The sequence below is a fragment of the Phascolarctos cinereus genome, unplaced genomic scaffold (genome assembly GCF_003287225.1).
Source record: "Phascolarctos cinereus isolate Bilbo 61053 unplaced genomic scaffold, phaCin_HiC Scaffold_4;HRSCAF=312, whole genome shotgun sequence".
In the NCBI taxonomy this organism is placed as follows: Eukaryota; Metazoa; Chordata; class Mammalia; order Diprotodontia; family Phascolarctidae; genus Phascolarctos; species Phascolarctos cinereus.
Window position 1 is genome coordinate 145,436,736 of NW_027555847.1, and position 12,820 is coordinate 145,449,555.

At 39.2% G+C, this 12,820-nt stretch overlaps 1 protein-coding gene across 2 annotated transcripts in view; it reads right to left on the reverse strand.

Moving 5' to 3' along the window:
- Nucleotides 1–12,820, reverse strand: part of COL15A1 (collagen type XV alpha 1 chain) — a 205,409-nt gene that overhangs the window by 48,215 nt on the left and 144,374 nt on the right. For both annotated transcript variants that reach the window (XM_078152661.1, XM_020995603.2), the window contains 2 exons: nt 9,299–9,352; nt 9,136–9,195 (listed from right to left, as the gene is read on the reverse strand). In XM_078152661.1, the coding sequence (XP_078008787.1) occupies nt 9,136–9,195; nt 9,299–9,352 (114 nt within the window). The remainder of the gene's footprint in view (nt 1–9,135; nt 9,196–9,298; nt 9,353–12,820) is intronic.

Here is a 12,820-nt window from a genome sequence, read left to right on the forward strand (position 1 = left end):
TTTTTGGAGTGATTGGTTTTGGGAATAAACATTAATTTTAAAAGGAGTTTAGTGCAAGAGAAAAAAATTTTTAAGGCAACTTAGATCTTAAAATGAGAAACAGAGGTAACTTCTAGTGTAGGATTCCCCAAAGGGCAACGGGGCTTTTACCTCATGGTTTCTGGGGAAACCTGGACTTTTCAGACCAAGGTGTGGGTGTGTCTGGAGAGTGGAGGAGAGAAAAGAAGATGAAAAAGGCATTGAGCAACAGTGGCCTTGGGCTCCTGGAAACATAGCCTAGTGACCCAGCATCGTGGGAATTTTCTAGAGTTGTGTGTGGGTGTGTTTTCACATGCATAGAATGAGGGGGAGGGCAGAGGAGGGAAACAAGGGAAGAGGGGAGAACAGCAGTGACCTACCAACCCTGGAAAAACCATTTAGTACCTTGGCATCATGATTATTTTCTGAGTGGTTTTTTTATTTGTTTGTTTTTGCAGTGTTTGCCTCTGATTATTTCTTATGTAAAGATCACTGGGGAAGAAAATAATTTTTAAAATGCATGTAAGCAATTTAGTCAAGTTTATATGAGAAATATTTTTTATAGATGAATTAACCCGAAGAAACTGATACAGCCTCTTAACACATAGAGGTAGACTATCAGGGTTCTTCAAGGAAGTAGGCTGGTCTGGCAAGTGACTTGTCAGTGCTCACAAGGGTCTATCTGTGGAAGAATAAGAATACCTAAACATTTAAATAGTGCTTTTAGTGTCTGAGGTAGAATTCAAACTCAGATCTTCCTGATCCCAAGTCTATACTATCCACTGCACCCATCTAGCTGCCTATGTAGGAGAAGGTAGGAAGAAGGGATTTTCATTCGCATTTAGGGCCCCTAAGTATTTTACTCTCTGCTGCTGGTTTGCTGGAGTAGCGGTCTCTAAGGTAGGGATGGGGTATACCTTAGTCTCCAGCCGGCCATAGTTTGATCCAAAGGGGTGGGTTATCAATCAGAGAGGGGAAAGATAAGTCATACCCTCCTTCCTTCTCCTCAAACACTCCACCCAGCTGTGGAATTGTCTCCAACATTAAGTATACTACTTCCTTCAATCCAATCATTCACCTACCATATTTGGCTTTCCATGGCTATGCTGAGCAAGGGCACCTAAGGACAGGAAGGCTGCCAATGCTGCTTCCCAGACATAAACAGACCCTTTGTAAGTATTATTAAGTAAACAATGAAGTCCAAGTGCTGGGTGGTGGAAAAAGTCAGCAGATGTGAACTCTAGTTCCAGCTCTGGAACTACCTGTATGCCCTTGGGCAAGTCAATTAATTGTTGGAGGTCTTAGTGTCTTCATCTTTATAATGAAGGTGATGACCACATTGCTAATTAAGCTCAGTTTAGTGCTAATGTCTATGAAATTAATAAGTATATTTGTTATCTAATTATTTTCATTTAAATTTAATTTTATTCTAGAAACTGTGAAAGAGAAATATGGCCCCCAACAAGATCTAATAAATTTCAATTTCAGGGGATCCATAGGTACACCAATGGAAGCTTCAGTCAATTTGTCATCCTTGATATATGAAATTAATACAGAATCCCATACTACATTACACACTGTGGTCATTTTAAGGGGGTAACATTCTGAATGTATGCAACTTAAAACAGTACATAGATCTTCCACCAATTTTCTCTGTATAAATATAAATGTTTTCTAATTTTGATAAAAGATCAGGCAGAAATCAAAGGACAATGGACTTTAAAAAATATGACAAATCAGTATCACTTCATGAGAATCCTTTTCTAATGCCTCATAATGCTATATATAACATAGATAATATATAACTATATATACTATATATAACACATGTAATATACATATTATATATTATATATAATATATAAAACAGGGCACAAGCAGAATCAAATATTCTGACATTGGAAAGATTTCAGTAAGCCCACCAATGGACTACTTGTCTATTATCTGAGGACCAATTCAAGGCAAGTCAACAAGTATTTTTAATTATTGATTAGTGAAGACTAGTCTCACCAAATTCAGACACTGTGTTGGCTATAGGGATTTTTTTGGTCATAAAAACTTTCAAAGATTGTCTACCAAGTTGTGGAGGAATTGAGATTTGCATTAGTTGGGGGTGGGGGTGGGGGGCAAGGGAAGGGGTAGGATGGGAGGGAGAATCCCTGAGCAGAATTCCTTGAAATACAAACCTGTTCCATCAATTGTGTTCTTCCTCTCATTTAGAAATCTGTCCTGATGTGTCTGTCTATAAAGGTCAGATTGAACTGCTAACATTATAAGACCTATATAAAACCAATTTAAACCACTAGGATTATTAATTATTATCTGAACTAAGCAGATTAAATAAACATATTCAAAGAAGAATTAGTTTGCTGCCTTTCCAAGCCATACATAGAATCATAGGATCGTAGATTTAGTGTGACAAGGGACCTTAGAAGCTATCATGTCTAATCTCTTCATTTCACACATGAGGAAACTGTGGCCCAAAGAGATAAAGAGATTTCCCCAGTCTTATTTACCTTTTAAGTGTCTGAGGCAGTATTTGAACTCGTGACTCCCTGAGTCCTATAGTGTCCTATCCATTATGCCATAACTGCCTCTCAAAAAAGAGTCCTTAAAGTTTAGGTGCTTTCTACTGGGTCACTGATTTATTTATTCCGTTTAGAATAATTGAGAAGTAAATTGAACTCTCACTCTAAATCACACCCTTTCAGAGTGTGTTGACTTTTCAGTGGGTTTCTAATTCATTCGTTTGACAACCACTTATGTGCAAAGCACTAGAAAAGGAACTGAAAGGAGATTCGTAGCTAGAAAATGAACCCTGTGTTGAGCTTACAATCTAGCATGGAAGATGTAAGACATAAACCAAGATGCATTATTATAAAGGCACAGTGCTACTGTAGAAGGGACGCTGGACTCAGAAGCTCAAACACAGAGTTCCAGTCCTGTCTCTGCCACTCACTAGTGTGTGGCCTTGAAAAAGTCACTTCCTTTCTCTGGGCCTCATCTTTCTAATCTGTAAAAGGAGAGTGTTTGGCTAAGTGACTGTAAGGTAGGGTTTAATGAGGGTCTTCTCTAGGGTGTTGGCAGTAGGAATAGAGATGGGAGTGGGGTGGTGGTGGACAGATGTGAATTTCTCTTGTGGGCACATTAAACTACCTTAGATTCAACAACAACAACAACAACTAGGGGCAGTTAGGTGGTGCGGTGAATATCCATCCTCAGACACATAACACTTACTAACTGTGTGACTCTGGGCAAGTTATTTAACTCCAATTGCCTCACACACAAAAAAAACCCCAACAAAAAACCCAACAACAATAATATAAAAACACTATAATGATATAATATAGAATTATTATCAACACACAATTATACTAATATATCAATTAATAATTACCACATATTACAAAAAATTATGATAATTATAATATATAGATAATATAAATACACTATAATTATAACATAATTATAATTCTTTAATAATGTACCATATTAGATACTTATCATTGTAATAATATAATTGTGTGTTGATAAATATGATGCAATTATAATATCTATTATTGTTAATTATTAGTATTAAATAATCTAAGGTCACTTAATGTGTCCAAAAGAGAAATTCACATCTGTCTACCCTCCTACTCCCATCTTTATTCTCACTGCTGACACCCTATTCAAAATAATCATAATTACTATAAAAATAAACATTTATATAGTGCTTACTTTGTGCTAGGCACTATACAAAGTGCTCTACAAATAGCATCTCATTTGATCCTCAGAACAACTCTGGAAGGTAGGTGCTATTTTTTTTATTATTCATGTTTCACAAATAAGGAAACTGAGGCAAACAGGATTAAGTGACTTGTCTAGGGTCACACAGCTAGTGAGTGTCTGAGCTGAATTTGAACTCGGGTCTTCCTGACTCTAGGCTCAACACTTCATCCATTGGGCCAAAATACAGCAAGAAAAAGAGGATTGAAGCTCAGCGTGGCAGAGATCATTCAATGTATTATCCTGGACTAATGTCTTCACTGAGTGTATTATCAAGTAAATTAGATACAACATTAAGACCTCAAGTAAAGACTAAAGACCTCAAGGTCTGAATTCTTATTAAAGAAGCATAACATATGAAATGTGTTTAAAATATAACTTCAAAATTTGCTGAGCAATTATCTGGCTATAATGAAAGCTGTTAACCAAGTTCTTGAACCTGAAATACAGTTTGGTTAATATATGTATATACTAGGTAATGAAGCTATTTTCAAGGTATATGACAGTTTCAATAACTTCCAGGGTGCACCTTCAAGATGGAGAAGCCGCTTAGGATTCTGGAAAGCTCATTGGGTTTGAAGTTTGATGACCTGGCTCTGCTTCTTTCTGGCCATATGACCTAGAATAGGTTACTTAAGCTCTGTAATTCTCATTTTCCTCCCCTGTAGAATGAGTTGGCTTAGATGATTTCTGAGCTCCTTTCTGCCCCTGAATTTATGTTCTACAAAAGTAGGAAAGAACAAATGAGTTCAGACTATTAAAATAGTCATTTGAAGGTAAAACCTAATGTAAGACCACAGATTTAGAGCTAGAAGGGACCCCCTTTACTTCAGAGATGAGAAAAGAGGCCCAGAGAAATTAATTGCCTTGTCCTAAGTCATATAGGTAATAAATAGGAGACCTGGGATTTGAACCTATGTCCTTTGACTTCCTTCCATTACTCTTTCTAGTAGACTACTAATCCTTACATACTTTATAGTATGTAATGGAATAATTGAAGTCTCCTTCAGATACCATTTGGGATCAAAACAACAGTTTCTTATTTGCATTGTTACTCAAGTATTTTCTGGCACAGAATTTACTGGAGAAGAATCATAGAATACTAGAACTATAAAGGATCTTGGAACTTGTTTTGATTAATACTATCCATTTTTAGTTGGGATCTATGACATCAGTCATACTTTCCATTTTATACATCAATAATCAATTAATCAAACATTTATTAAGTGCCTTCTACATGCCAGGTACTGTGCAGTAGGCACTGTGGATACAAATCAGAGATGACATCGTCCTGCTTTCAAGAAGTTTACGTTCTACTAAGGAGAGGTTAAATACACACACAGTAAATAGATAAGTAAATGTAGTATGTATGCAAAATAAAATAATGATGAAGTTGGGATGCAGAGGACTGAAATAATTTACCAGATGTCACTGGTACATTAACAAGAATCAGGACTCAGATAAGCACTTATGATTCGAGTTGCTAAGTCCTCTCAAAAGTTATCAAATATGTTGCAGTAACTTAGAAAAGAGTGAAATTCGTTTTTAATGGAACTGACTATTGTTTTAAATTGGCTCAGGGTGTTATACTATGCTATGTATCATCCCAGTTAGACCTAATTGTCTGAATGGAAATGTTCTAACCTCAGGGAACCTGAGAGTATAGGGATTGACAGGAGCCAGGAGGGCAAAGAGCTGATTTTTTTTTTACCAGAACCAGCAGAGGGCAGCAGAGAGCTACCTGAATCAGGGTATAAATGAAGGCCAACCTTGTTCTTACTGTGGGCAAACTCTTGACTGGGGTCATGGTAAAACAGAAATCAGTAGACTAGTGATGCTGGGAATCTGGATAGCTGGAAAGAAGTGGGGTATTGCTCTGAGTCAGCAAAGCCAAGAAGAAGGTCCAAAGAGTGAAATTTGGCCGAGGCCCAAGCGGAAGCAATGAGAATAAGTTATCGAGTGGGCAACACAATTAAAACTGACGAAATTCCTGCAGGTGGTTTGTTGGCATCAACCACTCTGCTCTTTAAAAGGACATCTCCCAGCTGGCTCCTGATACATAGCCAGGTTCTGACAGGTACTAAATAGGGCCCTTTTCGCTAACCTAGAATGACTAGGTTATTTATGGTTAGAATAATCCAAGGTGAAGAATGCCAAAGCCAACCCAGTGAGCTATGACTTGTAGCCAAAAAATAAAAAATAATAATTTGGCAAAACTAAACTATAAACCATCAAGAGGAAATTAGGCATTGGAATCAAGTGACCAATTTGGTGTCAACAAATGCAGGCATCAGGATTTGAGGGGGAAAAGAATCAGATTATCAAGAAAAAGCTAGGAACATAGGAATCAAGAGGAGCTGGGGAATGGACTTGGAATTGGGTAATGAATGCAGGAAATCAGGTCCCCACTAGACAGAAAATACTTGGAAGCCTTTATTCCCTGGTTCTACCTGGTGGAACATTGTATATCCCGAGGATAATTAATTTTTACTCAGCATCCCTAACAGCTGAAACATCTAAGCGGCCAGATAGAGTTCATAATGCAGATTAAATACACACTGAAAGAAAGCAGAGGGAAGGTACTCTACGTTTTTTTTTTAAACTATGTTATACCTGATAGATGAGGCAAAAGGGGCTTTGCTATTAGAAAGCTCTTCTGTCTATCTTTGGGTAACATCAACTCTTCTACTCTCTTCAAAGAAATACGGAGCCATGAGCTTCTCTGTTATGTGTTTGGAAGTAGGTTCACTGGATCCATTTCTCTTTAGACACTTATTACTGTGTGACCCTGGACAAGTCACTTAATCCCTGTTTGCCTCAGTTTCCTCATCTATAAAATGAGCTGGAGTAGGAAATGGCAAACCACTTTAGTTTTTTTGCCAAGAGAAGCCCAAGAAGGTGTCATGAAGATTCAGACATGACTGGAAATGATGAAACAATAACAGACCTTGGAGTGCTACAGGAAATATTCGGTGGCTAGAACCCAGACAAACAACTTTGCTGAAGCTGTGAGGGTGTTGAATGAAGTTAGTGAGTATGCATGGAGTTATTTGAAGGTCACAGACAAGAGTTTCTGAGCTTAGGAGCTTTAATAAGATACAGAGGAGAAGGTAGCTAGTACCACTGCACCGGTCCCCACTCTGAAGTGCATCTTCAAGAAGAACTTAACTTTTGTAAAGAATAGGATCTTTAAGTTCTGATGCTATTTATTTGCAAGCCCTTCTACTAGACTAAGTTCCTTGAGGGCAAGGGCTGGGTTTAAAAAAAATCAGTCTTGTTATCCTGAGAGAGGCAGAATCACTTAGTAGATAGAGGTATGGCCTTGGATTCTGGAAGACCTGGGTTCAAGTCCTGCCTCAGAAACAAACACATTTTGTTACCATAAGTAAGTCACTTAACCTCTCAATGTCCCAAGAAACTTTCTAAGATTTTTAAGCTGCAGGTGAGAGGAAAAAGTTTTGGCATTCACAGTCTTCTCCCCCCTCCCATCCCTACTTCTTCCCCTCACAGTGTAACCCCATGAATGTGTTAAGTTTGAGGAGACACATATATGTATACATATGCATATATATGTATACATATATATGTATACATATGCATATATATGTATACACACATGTATGCCTTCAAACCTAACACAGTGCACTGCACATAGTAGACACTTAATATATGTTTGTTGAATTAGTCAAACTCATTGAGCACATACAATCTGTAAATCACTGGACTAGGCAATGGGGGGGTACAGTGGGAATACAAAGAAGAAATGTATAATCTCTGGCCTCAAGGATCTTAGAGTGCTGATGGGGAGAAAGGGTATACATTCATTTAAATGTCTTCTTTACCACAACCTTACCTAAACCCTGGCCCGCTTGTCCAAGCTTTTCACTGAAATTCACCCTCAAACTGGCCCCACCACCCTCATATGGGGAGAAAGCATTAGAGATCTATCATGAGGCAGTGGAGGTGGTGCAGTGATAGGGTGCTAGGGCTGGAGGAAGGAGAACTTATTTTGAATCCAGCCTCATTCACGTACTAGCTGTGTAACCCTGGGCAAGTCTCACAACCTTTATCTGCCTCAGTGTCCTGATCTGAAAAATGGGGATAATAATAACACCTTACCTCCCAGAGTCGTTGCGAGGATGAAATGAGATAGGACTTGCAAGGCATTTTGTAAATCTGAAATGCTAGTTGTTATTATTGCTTTGAACAAGACAGTTCCAGAAATATGCTGAGAATAAAAAATAACATGCCAAGGTGGTAGGAGTGAGTAAACAATGAGGAGACAGACACGAGCTAACATAGATCACTGGCTTAAGAAGTTCGACAGCAAAAAGAATGAGAGATAAGAAATAGCTTGAGCGATATAGGGTCAAGTGAAAGATTTTTCAAGATAGGGGAGATTGGAGCATATTTGAAGACAGCAGAACAAGAGCCAGTTTTGGGGGGCATTGTTCAGTCATTTCAGTCATGTCTGAATGGGGTCTTCTTGACCCCATTTGGAGTGTTCTTGGCAAAGACACTGGAGTGGCTTTGCCATTTTCTTCTCCAACTCATTTTACAGAGGAGGAAACCAAGGTAAACAGTTAAATTCTAGTGTCTGAGATCAGATTTGAATCTGATCAGGAAGATGATTCCAAGCCCAGTGCTCCATCCACTGAGTCACTTATAATTCAAAGGGACTGTATAGAGAGGGGGTATTTGATGGAAGGCAATTTTGGAGGGAGGAGTTATGAAAATAAGGAAGAACATTGATTTAAAGTTGGAACACACCTTAGGAATCATCTGAAGTACAACCACCTCATTTTACAGATGAGGAAACTGAGACTCAGAGAAACTAAATGATTTGTCTATGATTATACAGAAAGTAAGTGGACCAGCTGCTATTCAAACTCAGATTCTCTAACTCCAAGTGTAGTACTTTTCCACTTTTCAGCCTTAGAAAGGAAAAATACATCTCCTTTGAGAGAGGAAGAAATAAAGACAGGCTTGATGTAGCTATAGAGATATTCTGAAGTGGAATGGAAGGCCAGTGGGGGAAATTCATCTCTTAAATCTTGAGTCGTCTTTAGTCTTTATTCTTCTAGGTAGGGTAGTGAGAAGATCTGTCTGCTAAAGGTGAGGCAGGAGGGAAGCATTGATGCTTGAAAAATATAGAATAGGTTTGGAAAAATCACTGTGGGGGAATAAGCTAAGGAATGAGCAAGGGGCACATAAAGGCACTGACAAGTAGCAGTGAGGGTCTAGTTGAACTGGCATATCATGTCTTTGAGACAGAGTTCTCATTCCATAAAGACTGGCTTAGTGAGATAAAGTCTCATCACGTAAGAAATAGTACCCAGAGGTACTTACTAATAGCACTACTCCACGTTCTCCTTTGGCACCTTTCAGTCCATTTAGTCCAGGCCTTCCCTGAAATTTAGAAAATGGGGTTTTAGCATGTACTTTTCTTTTAATTATGTCTACATTCACAATAATTGTCACAGACTTAAGTTTGTGAAATACTGATACTTACTGGTCGCCCTGGGAAACCGAACTCTCCCTTATGTCCAGGCGGTCCTTTGGGCCCCTGTGGTCAAAGTAAAATGCATTATTCGTTAAGAACAGAACTTACATTTTGTGGCACATTACTCACCTACAGAAACTAAGGCTGACGTTTCACTTGTAGACAAAGGGGCAAAGAAAGAAAAAATCCACTAAACTCTAAAAAGTTAGTATCCATATAAAAGATGGAAAGGATAGAGGATTGTCTTTGAGGGGAAAGAGGAAGCTAAAGAGAAAAGAAATAATGAAGAGAAAATGTGAAGATACCCTCTTGGGACATGAAATCCATTCCAAAACACACACACACACACACACACACACACACACACACACACACACACACACTGTTACTGACTGGGTTCTCATGATCAGTAAGTTTGACCTCTGGTCCCCAAATTAGTACAGGGCATGAAATATTAGTATCCATAATTCTCAGTTAATTTACAAGTTTTAAGTAGATGAATAAAAAATATATAATTGGTTCTGACATGTCATTTCATCAATATAAGGAACTTTTGAGTATGGAAACCCCCTTTACTGATAGGCTCATTCAGTCCTCTATTACTTTCAATTTTAGGCCATTGCCTGGGACACAAAAAGTTTAAGTGACTTACCCTTAGTCATATATAGTTAGACAATATTAGTCTAACTATATTAGTGATAGTACTTAAACCTAGGGCTTCCTGACTCCTATTTATGATGCCATGCTGCCTCCGTGAAATGAAAATTACCCATTACCTATTCTGAGATTACACTTATTTAGACTATTCATAAATTTATTACATTGAAAAATCATACATAATTCATGAAAGATGAGCCAGTCTACCCATGATCAATGCTCAGAATACAAATCACAATTATGTAAAAAGCTAGTTTAGACAGACACGCAATCTGAGGAAAATTTCCAAGACAAAACAAGCAGTTACTGGATAAATGTGGAGGCCAAGAGTTTCCGTGGGTAAAAAATCTTTCCTCTAGGAAGCACAAGCAAATTCTCAGAACCATGTGGAGGCTTCTCATTATGGCCAGAATCATGGCACATGATCTAAATTCTAGTCTAAATCATGATGGAATGGAGAAGGTGGGTCAGTCAAGGCTTTTAGTTCGCTATAGCTGAGGAACTTTTCACCTTGTGAAGGATTTACCAAGGTCAAAGAGAAAGAATGAAGTTAATTGGTTCCCCTACGTTGCCATGTGGTAAGCATCACCTCAGCCAGGCTCCAATAAAATGAAGCTGTACCAGCATTTGGAATGCAAGCATGTGGACAAGCTATTTCTAGCTTGGACCTGTTGCTTGGATGTTTTGTCATCAACACAAAGCTGTCTGAATTCAAATTAATCTGCCCCTCTACCCCATCTGATGCCTCCAATGTGATGCCCCCTCCCCCTCCCCCAACTCACTTCCCTATTTCTATTAAAGAAAAGGTAAAAGGTTAGTATGTATTGCTTATCTCCCCACTGCATTGGAAGCTCCTAGAAGGGAGGCATCAATCTTATTTCTCTTCTTATCTCCCTCAGAGCCTAGCCCAATGTTTTACATAGAGTTTGGCACTTAAGGTGCTATGACTTGATTTGGTTTGAATTAACTTGAGGTAAGGTAAGAGAAGTCAAGAGTATCAGTTGGGAAGGAAGCACCAAAGCTTTGGCAATTTGGTATCAACGTCCCTTGGCCTCTCAGTTCCTCCCATAAGGAGGAATCTTTTCTGATTACTCTTTCTGCTTCAAGGCCCAGGGATGGGTGAGTGGCCTCAGAACATGTTCTCAGAAATTTTCTGTGGACTAAAGTGAAGCCAGCTCTCATCAGTGGCCACTAAACCTGAGCTGAACTGACCATCTTAGAGCGTGCCTCCCATTCCCTTTGGCCACATAGAAGTTCATGCAAACAAGCATGAACCTATAAAGATGGCCTTCTCTCCAAGATGGCAATCGAAAGCATCGGCACACAAAGCAACACAAATATTCACAACGCAAAGGAAGAGCAGACTCAGCCACCAGACCCTGCAGAATGGCCTTCTGTATAGGATGATAGGAGATAGAACTCTGAACTTTCTACCAGATGGCGGACTAGTTTCTCTCTAATTGGCACTAAGAGTTTGTGTTGATTCCTCTAGAAAAGAGACCTGTGACCAAGAAGTCTGAGAACTTCTTATCAACTGTAGCCACAGTTAGATGACAGAAAGGGAGTTACACCTACAGGTATTGTATTTGTATCCACAATGCTTAGCACTGGGCCTGGCACATAATAAACCCTTAGTAAATGCTCTGTCTCCCTGCCTATCCATAGGTAATAAGTCATGTGTTGGCTTTTAACACAATGAGAGCATTATCATTTAGATCCTACAAGGAAGCTAGTTGACTTTGGTGCCAATATTGGCATTGAGACCCAGGCCAGACTAAAGGTCAAAGGGTCTAGCCCTTTTTTACCAACGAGACCTGAGTCTCCCATTAATATCACATATCCATTCTTGAACAATTCAATCAACATCCTCTATGGATATGACTAAAGTATTGGCAGAAAGGCTCATCCAGAGGGAGGCACAGGAGCACAGTCAGTCTACTCCCACAGAAGTGGTGTTCACTGGAGTGTAACATCCCTCCCTGCCCCTCCCTGCCCCCCCCCTCCCAATGCTGGACACACACAGAAATGGGTGACATCAGGGGATCAAAGCTGCTACAGGGCAGGGAAAGAGAGCAGCAGGAAGCAGAGACAGCAGATAAACTCACTGGAGTGAAGCTTCAAGCAATGCAGTATAGCAGAGGCAGGCTGGCTGGCAAATCAGCCCAGGGGATGGCAATAAGGTATGGGGTGACGTTTGCAAGCAAAGGCTTCCATTCGGCTCTGAATCTCAGGAACTGAGTGAAAACACAGTGACAGTCCACACTGCCATAGCTGAAAATCAAAGGTCGGCGTTTAATGTAGAAAGGCCAGTTGGTTTTTTCACTCTCTCTCTCTCTTTGTCTCTCACTCTCTCTCTCTCTCTCTCTCTCTCTCTCTGTCTTCCTTTCTCCATCCCCCACTTCACACACACACACACACACACACACACACACACACACTCTTATTCTTTTCAGCCTCATCCATACGCAAACAGTGATCACTAGCAGAAATATTATCTTTGAATTTGAAGGACAGCATTTTCTAAGTTAATGTTCAATTCCAGCAAGAGGCTGATGTTTAAAAGGAATCACTTAGCTTCTTATTCCACTGTCCTTCTGTATGGGCCTAGATGAATTATTTAAGAAATATAGCAGCTTTAGGAGATGCTAGTTCTCACTGGGGATGTTTGCATAACAAGAGCATTTATGTTGGAAACAAAAGTAAAGACCAGTGAGATTTAGCACCTGCTTTAAGTATTAATACTTTTGATGAACATTTAGGTTGTTACAAATATACTCTTGAGTCTTTGTGAATGATAAAGGCTCATCAACAATTCAGCTACATTGGGAATGATGTTTGAAATACTGTCATACAGTTCACTAAATGTTTTCTCAT